Source organism: Myiozetetes cayanensis, unplaced genomic scaffold, assembly GCF_022539395.1.
Source record: "Myiozetetes cayanensis isolate MyiCay16 unplaced genomic scaffold, myiCay2020 scf10, whole genome shotgun sequence".
NCBI lineage: Eukaryota > Metazoa > Chordata > Aves > Passeriformes > Tyrannidae > Myiozetetes > Myiozetetes cayanensis.
The window spans coordinates 21,107,619-21,135,272 of NW_026086605.1; the positions used below are offsets into that span (position 1 = coordinate 21,107,619).

Genomic DNA, 27,654 nt, shown 5'->3' on the forward strand with positions numbered 1-27,654 from the left:
TTCCTTGGCTATACTTAGAAACCAAATATAAATTAGGAATAATTGCGATTCCCAAAGCTGTGACTTGAATAAGAAAATGTTTTTCAAAACTAGCAATCAAGATATAAGAATTAGAAATGCTGCAAGAAATCATACTGTATTTTTCCTTCTTTCCAACTAGTGGTATTTTGGAAGAGCTATTTCTAGCGGTATCAATTTGTTCTGAAGATTAGGATGTTGAATTGAAGACCAGATAGCCTTGGGGCTTTGAGGAAAATCACAGGAATTTCCCATTTTGCTGCTCCATTTTGAGATCTGTGATGACAGAGCAACGTCTCAAAGATGTAGAAAGGGGAACTTGAGTAGTCTTCAAGACTAATGAATCTTAGGCTAATAAACCATTAGATACCTATACCTGTTCAAGTGATTTTTTTTTTTTTTCAGTGTCTGTTTGAGCAATCAGTGGTAATGGTTACAGAAGTATATTTGTGACAAGATCTAAAAAATGAATACTTCAAAGCTTTTTCTGGAGCAAGCAGATATTTGTCAAATGGTATGCCTGCTAAGTTTGAGGGGGAAACATTAAATAATTTATATTTAAGAAAAAGTGTAGCCAGAAATTGGATTAACTATGCCTTCAAAGAAAAGAGCTAATAAGGCCAAATACTTTACATGTGCTATCGAAGGAAAGAAATTGCAGAATAGGTGGTAATATATCAAATCAACTGAAAAGGTATCACAAAAGACATTCAGAAATAACATACAAATAGTTAGAGGTCAGGAAGTGCTTAGCCAGAGAAACAGTAAGACAAAGGTGCTGTAATAGTTGTTTAGAAAATACAGGATTTAATGAGAGGAAGGTATATAAAACTACTAAGTGTCTCTAGGAGTAATTAAATCCTAAGTTTCAAAATGAAGGACAGGAGAAGGTTTAGTAGTAAAGAAAAGAATCCAAGAAATTATAGGTTATTCATGCAAGGCCTAGTTAATTCCTTCCTCGACTTTAGATCTCCAAGCTTGCTAAGAATTGCATGTAGCAGATAAGATGAAAATACAGGAGTTGAAACCTCATGCTTTGGGGTATAAATTATGCCGTAGCATTGAGAAATGGCTCCCCCTATTTCCTGTTTTATAATGGTTCCTCATAAGGAGGCTGCTGAGTCCCTTTTAAACTTGCCATGCTGGGCACTGTCAGTGACACAACAGGCAGTGTGTGCAGCCCTGGTCTCACGGGGCCGTGTATTTAGTCACCTGTACTTTGTGGTACCCCATGCATGAAATAGGTTCCTTTGTGGTTAGCAGGCATGGTCATACAGTTGTTCTAATTATCAACATTGTTAATACAGTATTATTAAAATAGAAGTTTATATTCTCTTTCTTGGAAGTAGGAACTGCAGTTGATCTGCTGGTATTGTATCCAACATTGTGTCATCTGTGGAAAGACTGATTTCTGAGGCAAACGTGTTTGGGCTGTGACTAAAGCAACTCAGTCTGAAAGACGGGAAAGTATTTGTGTTAGCCTTCAGCCCTGAGAGACTGTAAAGAACAATCTGTGATGGCTCCCATTATTTTATTTATTAACGCAATTAGTCAAATGTAATTTTTGAGAACTGAATCTACCTGCATAACCTGCTTACATTACAAGTAGGGGAAACTAACCTATAATGAACATTAGGTTCCCTGTGAATACTTGTCTTGGTCTGGATAAAAATAATTGGACTTGGAAGGGGAAGAATTCAGAAACTTACAGACAAGATGTTTTTTTTCCTCATAAAAGATGAAGTTGTCTTTTGAAGATCCTCCACAGCACATATTTTCTGCTTGATCTGTGGAGATGGTAACTAGTGACACTGACTAAAAATATTTGTGCTTTCATTTTTGCTACTTCTAATATAGCTGTATAAATTACTTGTTGCTTGTGGATTATTGATACAATAATTCTGCACTTGGATTTTCATGGTAGTTGGTTCAAGGCCTTATTTCTGTAGTTTGTGATAGTTTAATTTTTTTTTTCCTTATGACTGTAGGTTCATTAAGAGCCCCACCAACATCTGGAGCTCCCCCTCCAGCCTCTGGAGCATCTCATCCTTCTGGCCACCTGGCATACAGTCAGTTTGAACATGGAGATGTGCAGAATGGGATTCCAGCCTCAGCAACCCCGATGCAGAGGTACATGCAAGAAGAGCAAATTGTAACAAAATCCTGCCCTAGTTGACCTGTGCTAGGTCTAGACCTTTTAGATCTAGAGCAAACTATGTACCTTGGTTTTTTTTCTGTGACAGATATTAACATTCTTCATTGCCTTGTTACTGTTTTGAAACAAGATTACATGTTAAAAAATAAGTATCTCTGGAGATTAAAAACTTCTGGAAGGGTATAAGCAGGCGTCAGTGACCGATCAAAGTGTCTTCTCCTCCAAAGACTTTTTGTGGTAGTCATTTTCCCCTAAAAAAAAATTCTTATTCTTGTAATCTGTCTGGTCTTAAAACAGTTGCGTCCACACAGACACAGTGTTTGATTTCTTGGCAGTGTGAATTGATCTCTAGAGCATGTTGCTATCACTGCTGACTAATTTCTCAGTTATTAATTCTGTTCTGAGTCCTCTTCTGTCCGTTACAGATCCCTGAGTTATCTTCAACTAAAGCTCTTCAGTGTCTTCTCCAGAAAGACACTGCCATTACCTCGGTGGTGGAAGTGGCAACAGTCCTGCAGAGTCCGAATCTTTTGAGCAACAGAGCATTTTTTACATAGCTGTACAGGCCTTACTGTTGCTCACCCTGTAGATTCCATTGCAGCTTTTCTGGTTTGTTGTGGTAAATAAAATGGAATTAACAAAAATATAGAATTTGTATTTTAAGAGCTAATAGATTTTTTTGATGAAAAGGATTCAGATCCTTGCAGGATATGTAATTACTTTTCCAAAACTGAGTTACAGTGCTTTATGTTTATAATTGAGACCCAGTGAGTGTTTATGTGGTAGAACAATTTTAAAAGACACAGAGAACGGTAACATCTTGTATAATGAGGAATGAGTTAAGTTTATCGTCTTCCTTCCCAGGCCACCTGCTTCCCAGCCATTCCTGCCAGGCTCAGCACCCACGCCTGTCAGCCAGACGTCTGCGTTCCAGCAATATGGGCCCCCCCCAGCCAGCGTGCAGCAGCTCAGCAATCACATGGCAGGGATGACAATTGGCAGTGCTACAGCCTCTGCTCCTCCCCCAGCTGGACTGGGATATGGTAAGGTTTCCTGGCTACAGAAATGTGCTATTGATTTTCACTTTTACTGGTAATTTCGTAAAAGATTTTTTCTTGTCAATGATTCATTGCCATATGGTTATGGGAATTGTCTGGGTGTTGATATCTGCCATAGTAAACAGTAGTTTTCTTAACTAATAATGTCATAATAGAGGAGAACTGAACTTGAGACCGTTGGATGTGAATAACAAAAGAGAGTAACAGCTATCCCTGAGTAAACTGTTGGAGAGTCTACATGCCTTACTACTGCTGTGCAGCAGCCCAGCCAAAACAAAGAAAAAATCAGAAAGGGCCCCATAAATCACAAAGGACTGAAATTACTCTGAATGACTCTCTGAAGGGTTCTGCTGGAAGTCAAGAAGAAACTTACTTAAACAGTATAAACTGAATTAAAACTATAAACTGAATTTAGATATATGTTCTACTGTATTAAACCTACTCTCATTGCTATAGATTACAATACTTTTTATTTGAAGACTAGAGTTTTGTCTTTAGTACGTGTAGGGTGGATTGACTACACTTCTTTTAAATTGTTTTGCTAAGTACTTTTTAACAAGCATCTTGTATTGTAAGGCAGATTTTATGGGAAAATTAGGAGTAGATAGATGCAGATTTCTTCAGCCTTTTGGCAATGTGCATTTGTCAAAAATTATCCTCAGAAATAGTACAGTGGTAAATACAGATGGTGATAGTTTCATGCTATTTAAATCACAAAGCTCAAAACCATTCTTGATCTACAAGCTCCAACTGAGTGAGGAGTTAGAGACAGAAACTTATTTTAGTTCGAGAAATTCTTAGATAAACTTGTGATGGTTCTTGTTTTGTGTATTCCTGGCTTTTCCCCTTTTTTCTGATCCTGAATCCTGAAATGTATTCTGATTATGTAAAATAAGCAGCTCAGACTTTGAGAGAACAATGAAAGAATTACCAAGTTTCAGATACCTTGAAGGAGTTTCAGCTCTCAGATCAATCTAGGAGAATGGTCACTTAAGGTTTGTCTCTGCTAGCACTGGAAAATCGATCTGAGGATGAGAAAGTGGTAGACTTATTTAGGTAATCTGGAGCAAATGGGTCTTGCTTGCATCTTAATTGTCTTGAGGATAGGAGAAAATGGTATTATATCTTCTTTTTTTTTTTTACCAGGTCCCCCAACATCGGTTCCCCCAGTCTCAGGAAGCTTTAGTGCAACAGGATCTGGTCTCTACACACCTTACTCTGCGAGCCAAGGACCCCCTCCTACCAGTGTGTCTCAGGGTCTTCCTTTGGCACAGCCTCCATTTCCTGGTCAGACAGTATCAACCCAGCGCCTACCTACTCAAGTCCCTGGTTTTGCCCCACCTCCCCCTTCTACAGGGGTTGGACCTTCCTCTTACCCTCCCACCACAGGTGCCCCGAGGCCACCTGCCATGCCAGGCCCACCACTGCCTGGGCAGACACTTGCTGGCCCCCCGTCATCCCAGCCCAACCATGTATCCTCACCACCACCTCCATCAGCTATGTCAGGGCTGCACCCTGGGCCTCCCATGAGTGGCCTGCAAGGACCACCTCCTCCCACTCATCCTCCTCAACCAGGATACCAAATGCAGCAGAATGGTGAGTATTCCTAGTGTAGGAATTTTAAGTGACGTGTTCTTTCTGTGCTGCAAACTGAGAACTAAATTTCGGGTTTGTTACTTACGGGCTCTTGGCTGCACTTCAGCACTTCTCTCGTTTCCCTGTGCTCATGTCTAAGATAAACAAGAGCATGTGTCATTAAAAGATATTTTATCGTGCAGGTGTTAATCAGATTAATGTAACTAAAGGAATCCTAGCTTACATGACCAAAACCTGTTTAGTAATTAGCGTCATAATAATACCAGAGTTTGTTATCAAAATTTTATTATGGACTTTAATTTGATGTCTGCAACGTCATATGTTCAAAAATAGACATCTAAATACTGAAAAGACTTATTTTTTTTTTTTAATATGCTGTGCATATACAATGTGTATGAGGGGAGCTGTTGAACACTGAAAAAGCAGTCGTTGTGTTTTCTCCTTTAATTCACATAACCGTATTTTGTAGTAGCTTGCACATCTTGAGTGTGCTTAGAAGTAAGACCAGGTAAGCTTTCTGAATTATCAACAGTTTTGGCTGGTTTTTAATCAATAACACCTACAGATAGGTAGAATAAAGTAATCCTGTGCAAATGTTAGGATTGAGAATCCCATTCCCCATGCAGTTTTGCACAACTGACCAGGTAAATTACTTAAAAGTATCTGTCCAAACTCCTATAAACTGCAAAAATACTTGTGGGTTAGATCATGCTGTCATTCTATAAGTGACTGGGATTATCTAAAATAATATGAAATGAATTCAGGTAGTTACAAAAAAAAAAAAAAAAAACAAACAAACAAAAAAGAGAGAAAATCACACATTAACCTATTACTGTAATGTCAGACAAGCCAAAACTGCCCAAGACAGCTCCTTCCTTATCTTTACTTTGAAGAATTAGAGGTTGTCCACTAGCTTATTTGGCTGTTATGTGTGTATTGTAATCATATTACTTTAAAAGTAGTTACATTGGAGTGCTGGTTTTGGCTGGGGTAGGGTTAATAGAGTTCAGACTGAAAACCTGTGTTTCTTTAAGTCTGATTTTGAGAACTGTATCCATCAATTTATTGGATTGTTGGTAGAAATGTACCAGTCTAATCTGAAACACTGATAAATAAGTGTAATCCTAACTAACTGAAAAGCACATAACTTTACTTTTCTTGAGGGTTTTTTTTTATAATAGTGGGAAAAGTGGGAAGTGCCTAACGAGGAAACACCTAGCATTAAGCCACTCTTTGATTCTGATATTCCTCTCTTGTTAAGGTTCCTTTGGGCAGGTGAGGGGTCCCCAGCCAAACTATGGAGGAGCCTATCCAGGAACACCAAATTATGGAAGTCCACCTGGGCCACCACCTCCACCAAAACGCTTGGATCCAGATTCCATTCCTAGCCCTGTAAGCTTACCTGTTCTTACCAGTGTCACCTCTTCCATAGCGTGTTTGCATAAAACAGAACTGACAAAAAACAAAGCTGAAAACAGGTTTCTCGTTCTGAGGAACATCAATCTGTTTTCCTGCTTCCTTTTCTCTCTTATATCCACCTTCTTTTTTTTTATGAATAAGCCCACAGCCAGTATTTTTCTTGGTGACTAAAGAGAGGCACTGCATATGGAAATCACTGCTCTATTTCCTCAGGTCTTTTTCTGTACTGTGTTACCTTCTGAGAATCCTTGAGGGCTTTGATTGAGCTTGTTTCTCCATATCTGGATTCTTGCATTATGACTTTCCAAGGTGAATTAATTTCAGGTTTTATGGTGAGAGTCTGTGAACTTTATGATCCACGTTTAAAATATGGTTAGTAGGAGGTGATTGTAGTGCTTTTCCTGTAATCTGACAAAAAGCTGGTTTGCATTTTTTTTGGAGTCATGAAGTCATGATGCTATATCATTCAATTGTGGACAGCTTCTCAAATTGGGATTATCTTTCAGAATGGAGGTTCTGAGAAAGGATGAGCAGTTATCTGTAAATCTTGCAGTGATGAGTAATATTAAGCCTGGCAGCATTATTGCCACTAGTCTACTGTGCTGTTCCTTCTGCTGCTGGTGGTGCTGTTCTGTACTTCAAAACTGTGAAAATGATTTAGTCTAGAGTTACATCTTAGATCTCATGTTTTTCAGAAGTTACTTCCATTCAAAAAAGGTTATCCATTTAGACTCCAGGTTTATGTAAAGTTTATGACTGTATATTTTTTTTTTTAATATGTCTTTAATTGCTTGTCTGCCTTTCCTCTCTTCCACTAAATGGATCTGAAGTGGCTTGTGTCAGTTGCCTTCATGTTAGCATGTTCTTAAGGCATAAATCCCCAGTTTCTAACCAAAATGAGCAGGTGAGCCCCTGCCTCTGTTAGCAATGTGTTCAGAGCCCAGGCCCAATATCCTGGCAAGACAGGTTTTGGGGTCTGTGTTTGCCGCAGAAGCTGATGTATCCTTTTGCATGAACCAATATCCAAATGTATCTAATTCCAGTGCTACAGGTTTGGGTAGAAAAAAGTAACACTTTTTGGTTTATTATTCTCTTTCTTTCTTTCTTTTTTCTTTTTTTTTTTTTTTTCTGGCGCTCTTACTTTTTATTAAAAAAAAAAGCAACTTAATGAGCTGCCACCCCAGCAGAAACCCAGGCACAGAATAGACCCAGATGCAATTCCTAGTCCAGTAAGTGCTGTATATATGTCAATTGTAGTCTGTGTGTTGGTGACCATCTGTGCATGCCTGAAACCTGAACTTCACCTCGCTAACCCTACATCATTAATCCTTTACGCTTTCCTCACTGTCTTCTGCTTGCCTTATCAAAATGAGTAACATTACACCACATGAGGTTATTAAAATCTTCTGTGATAAATGGTGAGGCAATAGAAAGCAGAGTATTTCAGAAACAGATCATGAAGAATGTCTCCCCTTCTTTGTCTGATCTTTAGGATATTTGCCTATTGCCAGATTCCAACTGGCATTTTCAGTGTAAGCCAGCAGTATGAATGTGCATACAGTGTGTGTCTCATACACAGCATGAGCCTGTGTAGCTGTGTTTTCTACCAGTCTGGATCAGAATTTGATTACTGTTCTTGTTGATACACCAGTATTGGGCCAGTGCTTCAGAGTTCTAAAATTGCAGATAAACTGTTTTGTTTTGATGTTAATTCCTGATATATATCTTCTAGTCGCTTAGTATGAGGCTTGGGGAGCTATAAACATTCTCTCATTATCTGTGCTCATACATAACCATTAAATTTTGAATTTGAAAATTTAATGTTTATGTTAGAGAATCTTACATAAAGAAATTAAAAAGCAGCTACCTTTTGGATGAGAAGAAACACAAAGCACGTTTGGCTTTTTGTCACCCTGCGTCACTTCTTCCTCATTTAGTCAAAGTTCATCATGTAACGGGTACCAGTGGTGAGACCACCAATATCAGTCAGTCTGTAGACTTTTGAAACAAGACTGGATTTATCCTAGAGTAGTCACTGTCTGAAGCTATGGGAGGCTTTCTGCTGGCAGCTTGGAATCCATAGTGAGAGGGTGGAAGTTCTGCCATGCAAACTTCTGCTTTTCAGAATTTACTGTAGGCAAAGGCATATGTGTTTGGGGGCAAAATAAGATCAGAAGAATGAATGTTAACTTTAATTCTTTCATTCAGTTATCACTATGGAAATACAGTTTAAACTGTGTACAACTAAATTCTCTGTTCTTAGGCAAAGGTCAGTGGATATTTTAGTAGATTAAAACTGCTTAATAAATTTCCATTATCTTTAGCATATTTGCAATAATGAAGAATTTGAAATATTAAGAAATTTAAGATTTTTACAGGCTTTGAAGTTTAATTCATTGTAAAGTCTACTGAAACTTCACTTTCCACATCCCCAGAATTCAAATCACAAACCCTTGAGCACCACAAAGTAATGAAGACTTCCACCTGAGCTTGTAAGCATCTGTCTTTAGGTCAGACTTACAGTGGTTAGAAATAAATGCATTCTATGAAAATAGTGGGAACGTAACAGAAAGAAAAGTAAGGTTATCTATAGACTTTAGCTTGAGGATTACAGAAGCTTCTAATTTTAATTTGATTAGAACCATATAGGGGAATACTACCAAAAATTCCTTTCTTGATCTGAGTTTGGCTTTTATGAGTTCAGATCAGACCTTAAAACACAAATATGCTGCTACTAAGAATACTTAGGGAAAAATACTATTTGCAGCTTGTAATTTATTGGTAGTCATTAAGTACTGTTTGAAATCAAACTGAGAGGTGACTGCTTGACAAAACTTACTTTCTTTAGACTTCTTATTTTTAGAGATAGTAATGTTTTTCTCCAGTCCCCTTTTCATTGCCTTACAGTTTTTGTACTTTACAGTACTTTGAAACCAAGCCTCCAAGTATTAACATGGTGTTTTTCAACATAGATTCAAGTGATTGAAGATGACAGAAGTAACCGTGGGTCAGAACCATTTGTCACTGGAGTGAGAGGGCAGGTCCCACCTCTTGTTACTACGAATTTCTTGGTCAAGGATCAAGGTAAATATTTTTCTTTTCCTAAACAAACAAAACGCAAACCCTAAAGAGTCAGTGACAGAACTGTCTGTGTCTTTAAAGGAAAAGTTTGAGGAATGATTTCAGTTGCTGGGGATGTGTGTTTTACCAACAAAAGCTTACTTTCAGGTCCTGTGTTGATTTGATCTCAGTTTAGGTTCTCCTGATTGTTTGGTAGCTAGTAATCAATTTGCAGGTAAAAATTGTTTTCCAAGGCAGATACCTAGGAGCAGCATTAGCAGAGGTATCAGGAAGCAGCAAATGAAACCTCTTCTGGAGAGCAATAAAAACAATGCTTCAGAACTGAAATTTACTATCAATATCATTAGAATGGGATGAGGAAACTGTATTTTTTAAAATTAAGTGGAATGTAAATAGAGAAATAAAACTTTTAATCTCCCACAATTTTTTTTTTAGTTTGAAAGTTACAGAAAAAATTGTAGAATCTGATTCTATGATCAAGTGTTTTACTCTTCAGCCAAAATTACAAAATCAAACAGTAGAAAAGTTTGAGTAGAGTTTTCTGTCTACAGTATGTTTTAGTCTGCAAAAAGAGTGAAACAGGAATGCCTTTTTAGAGGTATAGGTTGATGTGGAATCAAGTTCATTTGTTTTAAGGACTTTTATTTTATGTAGTTAATCATAAAGAGGTATTTTATTTGGAATTCAGGTTTCCAGAGAGTGAAACTGATCGTTTAGATAAGCTCTTAGTATCTGTCTGTGGCTTAACAACACAACTGAAGGTATCTTTGTTTCTGCTCTTGAGTATAAACTTAACTTGTACTGAAATTTGTGGCAATTTTTTATTTGTTCCCCAGGTAATGCAAGCCCCCGCTACATAAGATGCACATCTTACAATATTCCCTGCACCTCTGATATGGCCAAACAGTCCCAAGTTCCCCTTGCTGCTGTGATAAAGCCGCTGGCTGCTCTGCCGCCGGAGGAGGTGAGAGCCGTGTGTATGGTTATGTGTGCCCTGCATGTCCTCAGAACTCGCCAGGAGAGGGCTGTTAGATGACAGCATTTAACACATGTGTTGAGAGGGCACGTTTAGGTAATGAAGACCAGGTAAACCTTGATTGTCCAACACCTGTGTGATAGAGATCTGTAAAGGAGAAGAATGTTGTGTTTAAAACATTTAATATTTTGATTGCTGTGATAATTTCATCTTCTTTGCAGTAGCTGTCAAGATACTGCTTGACTAAACCAAAATACTAGGATGGTCACAAAGGCCTTCATCTAATTTCAGTTTCTTTCTTAGTCTGAAGTATTTAAATGGTTACTAATCACAGGTGTGAAGACATTTCTAGTATGCCAGGTTGTGGAATTAGGGGAGAATGTATGAAATAGCACTGGTTAAGCTGCCTAGTGTGCATGCATAGCACTGTGTGGGATGACAGCACAACACTGAATATGGGCTGCTGCTGAACTGCACTTGTGCTTCTGCCCTTCCCTCTGCAGCACTTACTTCCTTCTAGGTGTAATGTGTGGTTGGTTAGCCTTTTACCCACTCATATTTGGTTGCTGAGAACGTGAAAGCTTCAGGACTATTACAGAGTTAGATATTTTGTTAAATAGTCTAAATACTCTGGTTACTGTGTAGTGTTAGCCTGCTTGGAGCAGTGTCATAAAGACAAATAGGCTCATTACATTTGGATACATACGTCTGCAGTGTTGTGTGTGCCCTTAAACCTAAGTTTAGCATCTGCTGAGGAAAGCAATTTTCTCTGGGCTTTTGAGAGTGTTTTTTTCCTATTGCGTTTCATTAGTTTTCCTAAACTATGGTTTGAATTTCAAAAACTGGTCTGTGATAAAACTGAGCTGTGGCTGAAGTTTAAAAGGAGCACAGTAGGAAAATGTGGTCTTGTCTGAGAAGCTTGGAGGTTTGTGGAACTGCACGTTCTTAGAGAAGCTTTACAAATAACTAGTTGTTCAGTCTTCTGCTGTGTTTAGGCTTTGAACAAACACTTGTGGAATCCAGAAAAAACATGGCTAGGATCAGAAAATTGCTCTAGAGACCAGTCAGCTTTTACTATTTGGAAGTTCTTTATGGTGAGGGCAGACTCCCTGTGGAGAGGCCTCTGCAACAGATGAAGACAGCTTTTCAGAACAATAACACTGTAAATTGAGCTAAAGCTTTACACATCAGTAATGAGAGGATAAATGTCTCATGAAAATAATATCTCATGAAACCATAGAATTCAGATAAATCTAGAATATGTAAAAATTTAGCACCTGGTTGCCAAATACAGGACCTTTGCCCTATGTTAATGCACTGTTCAGAAAACCAAGCTTGAGGCGTTGTATCTCTGTGTCTTCTGGGAGTAAGTGGTTGGTAACGAGTTATGCATAGGTTTACAGCACCCTTGCAGTTTGCTTGCAGGTCACAGAGGGGAGAGGCTGAGGAAAAAGGCTGATTGTGTTGAAGTACAATGCCAACATTGCCTACCATTCAGAAAACTTCAAAATTTGTTTCCTATGAAGAGGTCAACCTGGGCTATAGGAAATGTGAAGCTCTGGCTGCAAAACCATTGTATTGTCAATAAATGATTAGTAGGATTGAATGAAAGATGTGACACATCTGTGGCATGAAGAGGAAAGTGACTGGAGCATTTGTTCAACTCCCGTTCAGTGAATATGTTGTCTATTAAACATGATCAGAGGTTTAGGGTAGCTGAGAGGCTTAAGACCAGATACTTTTACTGATAGAAAATATAAAAAGAAGTAGTTAAACTTCCTTTTGAGCTGGGTTCTTAATTATGAAGGGTGCTTTGAACTATGAATGCAACTTGTATGAGTTCTGTCTCAATCACATTGAAGTGCTTCCAGTTCATTCTGATGTTGAGAAGCTGCAGAAGTTGCCAAGCATCTTATTCTGGTTTGGATGCAAAAAGGTTATATTAGCAGTAATAGTTCAAAATGGTATCACTTCGTAACAGTTTTGAGGACTTGCTGTATAGAGGGGTCAAGACAAGAAGAACTTGTGGCTATAATGTATTTCATGGTGGAATTCAAAACCAAGTCTTATCAGATGAATTTTTTTAAGGTAGATGTTTTGTGTTCTTGAATATATTGCAATGCAATGACTGGCTTTGTCAAAAAGCTTTCTTTTTACAAGGGAAGGAGATTGGAGGTAAAGTGTTACTTTTTTTTTTAACTGTGTGCTCACTCCCATGAGGTTATCACAGTCATTCTTTCAGTCTATTCTGTACACTTGGGATACATCTCTGCTGTGTGTTTCAATCATGTTCTTCAAACAGGCTCCTGACAAAGTGGGATAACCCATTAATGACTTGCCCACAAAGAACTGCTATGCTAGAGCTTCAGTTGGAAAGCACTTATGAAATGCTTATTCAGGTTTCTCTCATCCCCTGCACACTGTCCCACGGTTGCCAAAGTGTTAAATGCTATGCAATGTACAGGGAGATGGTTTTAAGCTCTGCATTATGTGTGGTCACTTTTCTCATCATCATGTGACCTTTCTTTTCATGTTTTTTTCTCCTGCTTCCACAGACCCTTCCTTATTTGGTAGACCATGGAGAATCCGGTCCCGTCCGATGTAATAGGTGCAAAGCTTACATGTGCCCTTTTATGCAATTCATTGAGGGTGGAAGGAGGTTCCAGTGTTGTTTCTGCAGCTGTGTCACTGAGGGTAAGATTTCTTCTGGAAATCAGTCCGTAGGCTCTGTTGGAAAGGTCTTTGAATAAGATGCAGGCAAATAAATCTTTATCATGTTATGATCATTTATAATGAATGCTGTGCTTTAGTGTGTGTCTAGTCTTGTAAAAAAATCATTATAAGGCGTGTTCAATGCTTGGTTCTAAAATTATGTTAAAATTAAGTAGCTGCTTATGCATTGCAGTATTGTACAAAGTTTTTAATATGAGATTTTTGTAGCATAATGCCTGGTGGTTTGGAAAACTATTTGTTGTATTTTCTTAGAGTATTTCATATGTATGTTTTTCTTTGACAGACTGAGATGTAGATCTAGTCAGAAGCATGAGTTAGGATTTTTTTCCTCACAAAGCCTGTTTAAACAGTGCCTAGAGATGAGATTGCAGATAACTGCTACAGCTGAGTAGGAGTGTTCAGTACAGGCCAGTAAGTTGCTCTTCTAAATTAGTATAAAACATGCTTCCTTTTAAGCAGAATTCACAATCTGCTGCTCATAGTATGACATCTCTAGATTTGTTTTGAAGGCACAGTGGAATGTAAAGTACAACAAACCTTATGATGATGTTTTCAGTATTTCATTTGGTAACACTGATGGCTTTTAATTGACTGTTTTTACCACCTCAGTTATGATGTACAACTGTTTTTATTAACCGAAATCCAGACTAGAAATGGCCAACTTTAAAAACCAGTTTTGTCTGGTGATTTTCAGCCTGTGTACATTCCCTGTCCCTGCTCACTCAGCAGATGTGTGAATGGCTGTACCTGTAACAACTGAGCAAAGGCAGAAAAGGGAGGGATACTGATAGACTGCTGATGAAAGCAATGCTGTGAAAATACAATGTAGTTGTACCTAAATCTTGAGGATAAATTTTGTTTTCTCTGCAAAAACAATCAGGCAGTTAGTTTGTACCAAGTGTGTACTTGCAGAGAAGAGTGATAGGTTCTTATATATAGTCTTAATGATACTACTTTTTGTTTTGAGCTTTTGAAACTTTGAATGTTTAGAATAATTTTAATGTGGTGGATATGGTCATTATAGGTAATCTCATTTTATTCTCCCCTGGAGCTATATAGACAGGTACAGCTGGAATACATATTGTCACCCTGACAGTTCTGCATGACTCTGTCATTGGGGCACAAGAGAATGCTTTGTTTCTGCAGCTGACTTTTGTAGGCAAAGACTGAGTTTTAATTATTGCCCATTTTATTTTCTGATGCCTGGTACCAGCACAGGAGTACTGGGTGCTGTACTTTCTTAATCCGCCATAAGAAGTATCCTGTCTATTCTGATAAAAGGATTAGGGCAGCCTCTGCACGCAACAGTGCCTGGGGGCTTTATTCTTGTGCAGCATAGGAAGGGAAGGAAGAAAACTAAAATACAGAGCTCCTTATCGTGCTATATGAATTAGTAAGCCTGATCTGAGTCAGTAATGTTGTAGCCTGTAATTTACCTCAAACTCAATTTTAAGTCATTTGTTACTACTTATATGAGATGGTTATGTTTTTTCTTTGGACTAAATCCTTCAGAATAATCCTTAAAGTGTGTTATAGTGATGTTTCTGATACGAAATGTGAAGAGAGAATAGAAAGGTGATTGAAGAAAAATACAGCATTGACTATATAGTGTGTCATCTGGTGTGTGAGACAAAGTGGAATAAGTTTATGGTTTTTTGTTTTAATAATGTTCTTAAATTGCAGTAATATTTTTTAGTAATACTTGTGTGCTAGGCCAGAGTGCTAGCTAACTTTCCTGGAGTTTTATTTGAAACAACTGTTGTCATGTTGGCTCTCTAGTAACAGTGTTTATCATGAGCATGTCACTGAACTTAATGTTTTTTCCTTTCCCAGTGCCACCTCACTACTTCCAGCATTTGGATCATACTGGAAAGAGAGTAGACTTCTATGACCGACCTGAGTTGTCATTGGGGTCTTATGAGTTTCTAGCAACAGTTGACTATTGCAAGGTACAGTAGTATGTGTTTATTACTATATTTATTTTGTTTTTAAATAAAAAGGCTGTTTTCTGAAAAGTAGGAGTGGCATGAACTGTCTGGGGCTGATTTCTGTCTGGCAGAGATAATTATCAGCATTAATACAACCAACTTTTTCGTGTAAATTAATATGCTTGTCTGCTTACTTCCCAAAGCAGAGGAAGTCCTGATCAGACATCACATAATATAATTTTATTATAGTTGTCTCTCTCATTTTTGTTTTTCTGGAGCCATATGAGCATCTATAGCTGCTGTTACCTTAGGAATTCTACAGGAGGGACTCTTGTGCAGTAGTCTTTGGGGGGCAGAGGGGATTGTAGGAGAGATTCAAGACAAGTACAATAGTAACTATGCAATGTGCCACCTGTCGCGTAAGGCAGACCTTACCTACAGAACTTGATTTCAAATAAAGCCATAGTGGTTAAAAGCACAAGAATAGTGTAGAAATACTTGTTGTCATAAGAGGTTTGCCTTTAAATTAAAGATTTAAATAACAAGTAACTTCTAAGGAATAGGAAAAATATGTACGAGGTATTTATTCAAACAACTTCCATTTCTGCTGAAATATATGCTGGGAAAATAAAAGTCTATAAATGTTGCAACTTTATACCGATTGCCTTCTGATGCCTCAGCTTTACGTTAAGAGAAAAAACCAATTATCTTCTAATAGCATAAGAAGAATTTTTAATTCAAACAAGATGCGATCTTCCCAGCTTTAAAAATGAAAAGGCTGCAGTTCTTGGAGAGGAAAATCTTTTACTTTATATTGGTGAAATCACTTATAACGAGTCTGGTCAGATTCCAAAGTCTTGAGAACTGGCAGGAATCTTCCCTGTCTACTTTTGTGATCCAGCCTAGTCATGTAAATGGCTGATTTAGTTATAATAGCCTGTTCTTCTTGACCAGTGGTTAAATCAGTTCAGGGCATTTAATACCAGTCCATTTCAAGCACAATGTGATTACATGTCTGTTAGTTGGAAAAGGGTGGGAGGATGATCTGAAGAAACAAGTGCTGCTCATGAGTACATAAGTACATGAAAGCTATTAGAGTTTTGACCAGCATTTGTCTGTTTTAGAGAGCTGTTATGTGAGCTACATTGCATGGCAGTAATGTGATTTCTTCCTCCTATTCCACAGAATAACAAATTTCCCAGTCCACCTGCTTTCATTTTCATGATTGATGTGTCTTACAATGCTGTGAAGAGTGGCTTGGTGAGGCTAATATGTGAAGAATTAAAGTCACTCCTAGATTACCTGCCTAGGTACGTATATTATGAACTACTGTAGCTGGTGAAAATGGAGGATACTGTTAATTTTTCTCTTAAAAAACATAGAAATTAAGAAATTATTTGATAATCCTGTTAAGCTTTTGTTCGGAAAAAGAACATTTTTCTTGATATCCTTGTAGGTGAAAGTAAATTTTACTTCCATTCATTTTTCCCTTACTGTGTTGGGTTATGTGTAATGGTTTCCCTACCTACTTAGATGTGAAGACAAGTATGTCTCTTACAGGGAAGGCAACATGGAAGAATCAGCCATTCGAGTAGGCTTTGTCACCTACAACAAGGTGTTACACTTCTATAACGTGAAGAGCTCACTGGCACAGCCACAAATGATGGTTGTCTCAGATGTGGCAGATATGTTTGTGCCACTCCTGGATGGTTTTCTGGTGAACGTGAATGAGTCCAGGACAGTTATTACCAGGTATTATAAATGGATTTATAATGTTTGTAGTAAAATACTTGTTTGGTAGATTCAAATATTGTGTGCTTAACTGTCATGTTACTCACCTAGAAGTCTCTCCATGTATTTTAACTCCTATACTCTGTGAGATTAAGCTGGCAAAGTAGGATGGGAAAATTCATGGGCTAAGGGTGTATTTGGCTCAGAGACCATCATGGCAGAAGATGTATATAAGGGGATTTAGTGCAGAAGGGCATTTCTGGGGAGAAGGAGAAACAATCACACACAAAAAAAACCCCACCCAAAACAAAGCCACAACAAAACACAACTAGAATGATGCAGAGTGAAAGCTGTAAGAATACTGAGTCACTGTCTTTAAGGCAACTGCTTAAATAATTGCAAACTGAGAAAACAGTGGTGTCCAGTTTTGGTTCTGGGAAGAAAATAGAGCAAATGGGATAGAGAAGATAAAATCTAGAAGGAAAGAAACTAATAAGCAAAGTTTTTGTAAACTATTTAACGTGATACTTGAACTGTAATTAAACTGTGGTGTGTAGCTAATTATGTTTTGGAATCTAGACCTGGCACTGCATGTTTTTGGAGAAGGTTTCCAGCCTGTTTTGTAATGCATTAACAAAAACTGTGGATCTTTGAATAGTACACAGGATGCTTGGCAAACAGAGGCCAATTGTCACTAGTATTTCCTAAGAACATACTTATCTATATATATCAGGATATATTAAAAGGGAAGGAATACAGAAGGCATCAGTTGAGGCTATACAACAAACACTGAGGTTATGGATGAGAGAAGCCAATGAAGAACAAGAAAGGATTTTTTTCATGGTTGAGATGTCAAATACTGTAAAAATTATGTAAATTTACAGACATGTTGGGTACTTCTGTTTAAACCATCTCAGTCTTGTAGATCATCAGCTACAACTGTGTGACTTTTCCAATTAAATAGAATCTTGAATTCATCTTTTTTTTTTCTTGTTCTTTGATAGTTTGCTGGATCAGATTCCAGAAATGTTTGCAGACACAAGAGAAACAGAAACTGTTTTTGCACCTGTGATTCAAGCAGGGCTGGAGGCACTGAAGGTTAGTAGATGTGTTGTTATGACAAACTGTTTTCAGCCCAAGTACTTTGGAGTTCATATTCTGCTAACACACACTAGTAATACACTAATAATACACAGTAATAACACACTAAATTCTAAACCTTTTTGTAGGCTCCTTGCGGTAGATGCATCACATGTAGGGGGTTCTTGGCTCATTCTTCAAGTGCATGTACCTTCAGTTTTATGTAGCTAGCTATATGTTTTCTACCTTATTCTTTTTAAAATATTTTTTCAAAGTACAAGACATATGGCTTACTCTCAGTTATCTGTTTGGATTTTGCTTTAAACAGTTTATAGAACCTACAGGAAAAAAAAACCCTCCAGCCTTAAAAAGAAGTGCTGAAGTCTCCCAAACCTTATGGAAATGTTCTGTAATTTGGTTTCTTTCTAATCCTGTGCCTGAAATTCTGGTAGAATCTTAAATAAAAAGAGAGAATGCCATTTGTTGAAGTTGTCCACAATAATGTGCTGACCAAGTAAACCTTTCCTGAAGTTCTATTCTAGTACTTAATCCAGATGAACTTCAGCATGTTTAAGTCTGACTGATCAAATTGATTACCTATGTGATTCTGCCCAAAACTGTTGACAGTTTGCTCTGTTTGTCTGCCATGTAAGTCATGGAATCATTTTTGTTGGAAAAGACCTGTAAGATCAAGTCCAACCATTCACTCAGCATTGCCAAGTCCATCACTAAACCATGCCCCTGAGTGCCACAGCCACGCGTCTTTTAAATACCTGCAAGGGATGGGGACTCCACCACTTCCCTGGGCAGCCTCTTCCAATGCTTGACAGTCCTTTCAGTGAGGAAGTTTTTCCCCATATCTGATCTAAACCTCCCCTGGTGCAAGCTGGGGCCTATTTGAGGCCTCTTGTCCTATTGCTTGTTACTGGGGAGAAGAGGTCGACCCTCCCCAGCTACAGCCTCCTTTCGGGTAGTTGTAGAGAGCAATAAGGTCTCCTGTGAGCCTCCTTTTCTCTAGGCTAAACAACCCCAGTTCCCTCAGCTGCTCCTCAAGGAAGGCTGGTGCTCCAGATCCCTCACCAGCTCCGTAGCCCTTCTCTGGACATGCTACAGCACCTCAATCTCCCTCTTGTAGTGAGGGGCCCAAAAGGTCAAAGTGCAGCCTTCTCAGTGCTGGGTACAGCGGGATAATCCTTAAAAGTCTCTCTTTAACTCAGTTTTTGTAACAATTGTTCAATCAAGAAATAATAAAAATTACTGATTGATTTTTGTACATACTGCATGTGTCAGAAAAAATAACCTAGTAAAAGTTAGGTAGTCTTGACACAAGATGTTGGTTTAAAAATAATGATCTGTTGAAGCTCAGATTACAAAATTCTTTGCCATTTCTGTGACTTTTTTCCCCACAAACTCAGTAGCTGCAAATCAGGGAAGAAGGCAGTGCAACACATTTGCACAAAACATTTTGTATCTGGGTCCTGCTTACTGTTCTGTCTCCTTGGAGCAAGTCCTTTTCTCCCTGCCATGGAAATGGCACAAATCCAGTAGAACTGAAACTCGCATTTCTGTAACTCACCAGTAATCTGTGCTCCCTGTGTTGGACAGCAGGGAAGTAACCAAGTGAGAGTCAGCCTGTGTGTTTGGAGAGAGTCACCCTGACATAAGTGTGATGAGGATGTTCGAATGTTTGTTCTTGAATCGCACTTTCCTTTACAGTTTTTAAAAATGTTTCTAACCTCCATTATTGTACTCACTTTCCTGCAGGCAGCTGAATGTGCTGGCAAACTCTTCATTTTCCACACCTCTCTGCCCATCGCAGAGGCCCCAGGAAAGTTAAAGAACAGGGATGATAGGAAACTGATCAACACAGATAAGGAGAAGGTAATAAAGATTTGCATAATTCTTACATAAGGGTGTAGATTACACTCTTTATGGAATAAAATAACTGAAACAACATTTTAAAAATCACAAGGATAGCACATAATGTAACAGTCCCAGCTAATATCTTTTAACGTTCCCCTTTTATTTTCCATTCCCAAGCCGGGCTGTGGAGACTTGACATCATAAGCACATCTCTGGTCTAGGTACAAGAAGAGTTAGCTCCAGATTATTATACAGGGTAAAATACCAAATCTGGGTTAACATAAGTGTGCTGAACTTACAATTAAAGAAAAATGTGTAATAATTTTCATAATAATGAACAGTTCTTCAAAGGCAGACTCAGGGAGAATTTATATGATCCTAATTTCCCTGAAGAGAGACCTAAAGTATAAAAGTGTATTGACTGGGATTATAAACTGTATCTCACTTTGCTTTTCTTACCACAAACTTCTGATCTCATCTCTGATTTTATTTCTTAGACTTTGTTTCAACCACAAACAAGCTTTTACAACAACTTGGCCAAGGACTGTGTGGCCCAGGGCTGCTGTGTGGATCTGTTCCTGTTTCCAAACCAGTATTTGGATGTTGCTACACTGGGTGTAGTACCTTACCAGACAGGAGGCTCCATTTATAAGTATGCGTATTTCCAGGTAGGAGTGACATTGACTCAGACTGGTATTTGATAGAAGTAATAATTATTGTTTAGTTAAGAGTTCTATTTTCATAGTGTGAATTGTACTGAAGACGTTTTTATTTGGAAATAAATGGCAAAATAAATTTCAAGATGTTCACCAAAACTTTTTTTTTAGCTTTGGACAAACATCTCTGTTAATAACAAAATCCACAACAGGAAGAGCTATGCTGTTACCTTTTAGCACAGTATTTTATTAGCAGGACACTGAGCCTTGTATGATGGCTGATTTTCACAGTAAGACTGAAGGAGGTAGTATCTGGTTTTAAATTACTTTATGCTTTATGAAGCAGCTCTGATTTATGGGAATATGAAACTTCAGTTACTGCTTGTCTTCTAGCTGGAGACAGACCAGGATAGGTTCCTGAATGACTTGAGAAGAGATGTCCAGAAAGAAGTGGGATTTGATGCTGTAATGAGAGTGCGCACAAGCACAGGTGGGTGTTAGCTCGGATGAATCTTAACAAATTGACTACTTCAATCATGTCCCATGGGAAGTAAGAGATTTTTCCCTAATTTAAAATGTATTGAGACTAGGCTATGCAAAAAGCTATGCTAAAGCTTTGGAGTTCTAAGGCTTTGTTGAAACTGTGGAAAGATCCCTGCTGCAATCTGCCAGGATAACCTTAGTGTCAGTTCCAAAGGCTGTCTGTCTTTTTATTCTGTTGAAAGTTGTAGTTCACGTTGGGTTTTTTCCACTTCTAGGTATTCGAGCAACTGACTTTTTTGGAGCTTTCTATATGAGCAACACAACTGATGTAGAGATGGCAGGTTTGGACTGTGATAAAACAATTACAGTGGAATTCAAGCATGATGACAAATTGAGTGAAGACAGTGGTGCACTTCTTCAGGTGAGGGGGAGTAGGCTTTCTAGGACAAAGAAGTGAGCTGACAGTTGAACTGAGCTATTAGACATTTCTTCAAGGAACTGTTTGTTCTTTCTCTACCTTACTATACCCTTGATCTTTCAGCGTACTTGCTCTCAGGGTGACCTTGACTGCTTCAAATTACAGTGTTATTTTCTAAGACCAGGTCCCTTAATACAACTGCTAAAATTATTTTTCATTGACCTCAGTTCTTAGCATATGCTTTTAGCTTATTGTACAAGGCTTTTATATAATTATCTAATTTGTTTATGCATCTGAGTCCTGGACTTTAATGAAGTATATTCAAGCCCTGCCCTTCTTACTGTAGCAGGACCTCATTTTTCTATATCCTGGCATTTTTGTCTCCTGCAGTGCGCTCTGTTATATACAAGTTGCGCAGGACAGCGACGACTCCGCATTCACAACCTCTCCTTGAACTGTTGCACACAGCTTGCTGACCTCTATCGAAACTGTGAGACAGACACACTCATCAACTACTTGGCTAAGTATGGTAAGGGTAATTATGGTAACAAGAATTGCAACCTTTAACTCTGGTAAAATGCCTCTTGTCATCCAATGACACCTGTTTATTCTTCTTACTTCAAATGGCAGGTGGGAATCCTGATACTTCAGTGAGTTACAGGAAAGAGCATAGAACTGTGACAATACTATTGCTGTTTAGGGCGAGAGGTACAGATGGAGGGTGTAGGCTTATTCTTCATACAGATTCTTGTCTAAATATTTTTAGTAACAGTTTGTATTGACAGTTGTCTGAATTCATCCTTGCATTTATTTTTGGACTGGTTTAGTTCATTCTTTAACTGTTCCAGAATTATGCTCTGGCAAGAGGAAATGGTGGCCTTTGTTCATAGATCTGGGTTAAATATCATACTCTCTTACATTGTACCCTATTTACACTTTCTAGTTTGCAGTAAAAGCCTAGGAATCCAGCAGGGATTTAGAGTTGTGTATGTTTATTGCCATTAAAAATGACAGAAACCTTTAAAGAAAGATGGCCAGGCTATAAAAGAAGTTTTTATAGAACCCCATGTTTTCAATTATGATGTGTATTTTAAGTACAGGGGAGATAGAGGGTTCAAGAATATGTAATAAAACAGAGTAAATGAGCTTCTTTGGGTCTTCAAACTTGTAGGAAAGGGATGATATATTCCTATTAAAGGGGAAGGAATAAACACTTTCATAAACAATTGTTGTTTAGATATACTTTGTGGAAGTAGTGTCAGGTTTTTTGCCCTTCATGCGCACTCACTTAACAGCAGTCCATGTCCTTCCTCTTTCTGTGCAGCATATCGTGGAGTTCTGAGTAGTCCAGTAAAGACTGTACGAGATGCACTGGTCAACCAGTGTGCCCAGATCCTTGCTTGCTATCGAAAGAACTGTGCTAGTCCCTCTTCTGCTGGACAGGTAAACTCTGATGCTTTTACTTGAATCTCAGGCTCAGGAATTAAAAGTGATGACATCATCTTCCTACTTAGCCTACTTAAATAAAGTCAATTGCTTTGCTGAGCAGAAATTTGTGAAGAGAAGAGTCAGGAAAGTAGAGGGGCTGCAAGTAAAACTATAGCTGAGAATGGCTTCTTGAACATCTCTCTGGAGCCCAGGGAACACTGCCTGCTGCAGGGATAAGTTTATGTTTCTTTTGCAAGTCCACGATATAATGAGGCTATCAGCTTTCACTCCTCACAGCTGTACCACACTTTGTTGGTTCATGCAAGCTTCATTTTGTCAAACATAGGCTTATTCAGCAAGACAGCTGACCAACTTCTGTCTGCTTGTGACTTGTAGCTGATCCTCCCTGAATGCATGAAGCTGCTTCCTGTGTACTTGAATTGTGTGTTGAAGAGTGACGTCCTTCAGCCTGGTCCGGAGGTCACAACGGATGACCGTGCCTACATTCGGCAGTTAGTGACATCCATGGATGTCGCCGAAACAAATGTTTTCTTTTATCCCAGGCTTTTGCCTCTGGTGAGTAATTCAGGATATTCTTACCGCTTAAGACTTGCTGTTGTCTTGACTTGTCTTAAGGACTGGCATTTATTTGTTAGCAAGGGAAAGTGATTTGAGAAATATTTGCATCTACTGGGATATTTCACTTAATTTCACTCAGTGGTAGATGCGTTACTGCATCTTGTGAACTTTCTGGAGGATACTTTTTGAGCTGTGAGCATATGAATAGTGGCAAAGACACTTTTGATCCTTTCACAGACTTTTTTCAAAAGTCCTGAAGCTTCTTACAACTTTTTGTAGTAATTTTCATCATTGAAAAGCAACTCTATGTACCATTCTGACTTTTCAGTAGCATAGTTGCTGGAATAGTACTAAAAACTAATTACATTCCTAGTCCAGGAGATTATATTGGAATTTCACAGTAATGTCACGGAAGCCTTATGTTCTCATTTGCTGACCAAGAATCTCTCTGTGTCACATTCAGTAAGAAAACTGAGCTAAGGAAGATGATACCTCAGTCACAGCTATTGTAGTCTTAAGAGTCCTAAAAATGAGAAAATCATTGGGGTCTTGGTGGTGGAAATTTTCAGGACTTCATAACATGTTCTTGTCTTATAACCTTCATTTTATTTTACTTATTTGAATTTTTATTTCACACTAAAACAGACCAAAGCAGATGTTGACAGTGATTCCTTGCCAGCAGCCATTCGGAACTCAGAGGAGCGTCTCTCCAAGGGTGACATTTACCTGCTGGAGAATGGGCTGAACATCTTTGTGTGGGTGGGAGTCAGCGTGCAGCAAAGCCTGATCCAGAACCTCTTTGGAGTGTCATCCTTCGGTCAGATTAGCAACACCTTGGTGAGCTGGATGGCAGTGTGGGAGCTCCTGTCTCTGATAGTCACCCAAAACTTCAAACAATGAGAAAGCCAGTTGAGGAAATAGTGTTACATTTTTCATACTGGGAACAGGAGAAGCACAGATATGTGAAACTAGTGGAAATATCCCTAGTCTGGGCATATTGGGCATGCTTTTGCCTAGGTTAATTTGGCAAGCTACATCACTAACAGTGAAGAGAACAGTTGATATCTAAATGGAACAAATAACTGACCTTTAATTCTGACATCTTGTTATATTCTTTTAAGTAGTTGAGGTCGGTCAAAGAAATTGTATGTTAATGGGGGTAGATATGTCCATACCCTTATATAATATGACAAAACTGCTGAGTTTTGTTTAACGTTGCTCTACTTCACATGACTGATGGGGATTGGATATCTTTCATTCCAGAGTGCCCTGCCTGTCTTGGAAAACCCCTTTTCAAAGAAAGTACGATCTATTGTTGACATGCTTCAAGGACAGAGATCCCGCTACATGAAGGTAAAAATGTCCCCCATTCACAGCTTTAAATGCCCTTCCCTTTATGTAGAGCAGGTGATGCCTGGTAATGCTGCAGTGCTGAATTTATTCTTCCCAATCTCATAAATGTGATTCAAAGTTTTCAAGGATCTGAAAAAAAATTTCACTACTTTTGGAGTTTTGTGTTTACCATAGTTCTAAAACTAATTTTTTCAGACCTATTACAATATACTACTGTACAAACTGCATATGTGGTATTTTTCTTTTATTTATAAGGGATTGAGACTTAACCCCGATGATTTACAGAAGTTGAAGCACATATAACCAGATTCACAGCATATATGACTTCTGTCTTTGGGTTTTTGAGCCATTTGGCTTTTTGCTCTTTTTTCCCCAAGAAGACTAATTCTACTATCTACTCACTGTTGGCTTTGTTCTTGTTTTGTTTGTTTTGTAGTTGATAATTGTGAAGCAAGAAGATAAGCTGGAAATGCTGTTCAAACACTTTCTAGTGGAGGACAAGAGCCTGAGTGGGGGGGCTTCATATGTGGACTTCCTGTGTCACATGCACAAGGAGATTCGGCAGCTACTGAGCTAGAGGAGTGAGTGGTGCTGGAACTCAGCAGTGACATTTCAGTCTCCACTAATGACCTGATCAGAAGGCCCAGCGCCCTCAAAAAGGACAACATAGAAATCTGTACAATTCCATAATTTTTAATACATGTTGCATAAGCAGAAATCCTTTCAACCTTTCCCAATCCTGTATGAGAGATGAAATATTTTCCTGGTGAGGGCTAAAAAAAAGAAAAAAAAGGCCTTTGATACCAGGTCTTTTATTTGCATCTAAATTGTTTCCTGTGCTTGGCAGGAGTTCACCCCCCACCCCATGCTCGCTAATCCTGTCGTAATGAATGTAGGTTTTTTTCAGTTCACTGTACATGATTCAACTTTGGGTGAAAAAGCGATAACTCTTCAAAATTCCTGGTAGCTGCTGTGCGTTCGTGTGGGTGTGTGTGCATGCTCCAAGTGTGAAGGTGATGCACAGGTGGGGAGGACGAGAGGCAGGTCAGGTAATGGGAGCTGGAGCAGCCAAACCTTTTTTGTCTTCTCTGAAGAGGGAAACATGATGTGTCAGAGCACAGATGTATCATGCGGCTGTCTGAACCAGAAAGCCATGAAAAATGAAATGAGTGCTAAGTGAGGAGGCAGCAGGACAAATTTCTCTCCACAATCTTCCCTGTACTATAAGTTGCTGTGCAAATCTGTAATGGAGTAATTAATAGTTCAGTGGGCAAAAATCAACAGCTTCTAAACAGCGTAGGAGTAGAGGTGGTACCTTCCTGTTGGCGTGTGTGGTGACTCCCTTCCTTCTCATTGCACGGCTCTGTATTGTCCTACTCAATCCACGTTCCATGGCCTCTCCTGCAGAGCTTACCTGTCTGTCACATGGTGGTGGGAACAAAATCCTCTTAACCTTAAGCAGAAAATATTTTTAACAAAGCGATGATGGGCTGTGTAGGAACTGGATTATAAGGAAGTGGCCATTTTCAACCATATTATTGTGAATCATAGCAAACAAGCAGGAGTTTGATTTATACTGATGTGAATTTTTGAGATTGCTTTGTGCCCTGGAATACAAGGAAGGAGATACAAAAACTTAAGATTTAGACTGTATTGTAGTAGGTATCACAAGTACCTGATTTCAGTTGTTGAAAGCATCTGGGCCATAGTGAAGAATTTCATTACTGGATGTTTATGCCCTCCCCTGCTCTACCTACTGATCAGCTTGCACAAAACCTTTTTATAAGCCTGTTTGTTAAACTAAAATACCTCAGACAGATGAATCCATCCACTTTGGCTGCTCTGCTGCTCCATTTTGCAAGGGTGGATGAGAAGACTCCTGTGAGGAGGGAGCTAGTGTAATTCAGAATTCTAAGGGCTTCGTTTATTCACTTTTGAAAGGGGGCTTGTATATTTTAGCTTGAACACTTAACAAGTGTTTTTCCAATACCCAGGAGTTTAAGCTACCAATAGCACTAAAAGTGGAAGGAAGAATGTGGATGGATTAGAGAACATGTTATCTGGGCTTGATATTTCATAGGAAAGTCCTTGTTAAAATCAGAAAAATATCTGGCTGTGGTTTTAGTTCCATATCCTGTAGCATGTATATAAATCCATTTTTCTTCTAATGCTGCTAGTTTGTCTTCCCTCCCATCACTACACAGAAAGGGGAATATGAAAATTGTAATGGAGAAACTCTTTCAAGATGTAGTTGACAGAACCTTCAGCATTTTTGTATGAATGTGGCCAACTTTTTACTCCATGTACTGCCTCCAACCAAAAAATCTAGAGGATTTTTAATCAGAGGGGAAAAAAAGAACTTCCCAGAAATATAAGGCACAGCAACCACAGACTTCCACAAATACTAATTTCTAGTATTAATATTGGGGGGTGTGGGGGTGGAAATGAAATCATGAATGAACCTTTCATTTTCTTCACTTGTTTTTCCAATGCATCTTTTAATTTGTAAAGAAATAAAAATATATTAAGATGTATTTTATGTCATTGTTAGTAAATAAACACTGCTTATTTTTCCAAACCCTGTATTTTGCGGGAGGGGGGAAACGGGAAGGGATGAAGTCTAACTCATTGCTCCTTTACAATCCAATCTTCTGCTAGTCAAATTCAGTCTCTTTTTTTCATTGTTGTTATTCACACTGAATGATAAGAAATTCAACAAGAGTCAACAAGCAAAAGATGATATTATTCAGTCTCAGTATTTGCTTAAGTGATTGGTTTTTGACTTTTTGCCCCCTCTGAACTTCCATTTTGCAAAGAGGTTTCCCTTTTTGCTAACACAGCTTGAGTCATTGATTGGGGTGGGTTTTTTTGGTCTACTTTGGCAGGTATTGCCCTTACCTTGTGCAATGTCAACTTAATGACTTCTGTATTCTTAACTTTTCAGAGAAATAGAGCTCCCTATTTCAGAGTTAAGAAAGCAGGGAAGCTGGGTGGATTGGTTGGGGGTTATGTTTTGTTTTGGGGGGAGGAGGGGTGCTAATTGCAAAAATAAAGTTCAGAGTGAACTGGCAGTGTAACTTGACTGTAGCCTTGAACATT

The 27,654-nt window shown here is 38.6% G+C and overlaps 1 protein-coding gene across 3 annotated transcripts in view; it reads left to right on the forward strand.

Annotated features, from left to right (window-relative positions):
- Positions 1–27,218, forward strand: part of SEC24C (SEC24 homolog C, COPII coat complex component) — a 38,210-nt gene extending 10,992 nt beyond the window's left edge. For 2 of the 3 annotated variants that reach the window (XM_050337687.1, XM_050337703.1), the window contains 22 exons: positions 2,007–2,148; positions 3,038–3,216; positions 4,378–4,827; positions 6,089–6,219; positions 7,407–7,475; positions 9,219–9,330; positions 10,164–10,291; positions 12,859–12,997; positions 14,870–14,985; positions 16,150–16,274; positions 16,525–16,716; positions 17,700–17,793; positions 19,540–19,656; positions 20,136–20,306; positions 20,688–20,784; positions 21,053–21,198; positions 21,586–21,724; positions 22,520–22,638; positions 23,020–23,199; positions 23,848–24,039; positions 24,466–24,555; positions 24,992–27,218. In XM_050337687.1, coding sequence (XP_050193644.1) covers positions 2,007–2,148; positions 3,038–3,216; positions 4,378–4,827; positions 6,089–6,219; positions 7,407–7,475; positions 9,219–9,330; positions 10,164–10,291; positions 12,859–12,997; positions 14,870–14,985; positions 16,150–16,274; positions 16,525–16,716; positions 17,700–17,793; positions 19,540–19,656; positions 20,136–20,306; positions 20,688–20,784; positions 21,053–21,198; positions 21,586–21,724; positions 22,520–22,638; positions 23,020–23,199; positions 23,848–24,039; positions 24,466–24,555; positions 24,992–25,132 — 3,269 coding nt within the window. In that variant the 3' untranslated portion in view covers positions 25,133–27,218. The remainder of the gene's footprint in view (positions 1–2,006; positions 2,149–3,037; positions 3,217–4,377; positions 4,828–6,088; positions 6,220–7,406; positions 7,476–9,218; positions 9,331–10,163; positions 10,292–12,858; positions 12,998–14,869; positions 14,986–16,149; positions 16,275–16,524; positions 16,717–17,699; positions 17,794–19,539; positions 19,657–20,135; positions 20,307–20,687; positions 20,785–21,052; positions 21,199–21,585; positions 21,725–22,519; positions 22,639–23,019; positions 23,200–23,847; positions 24,040–24,465; positions 24,556–24,991) is intronic. The other variant, XM_050337696.1, reaches the window with a different exon arrangement.
- The last annotated feature ends 436 nt before the right edge of the window (positions 27,219–27,654 follow it).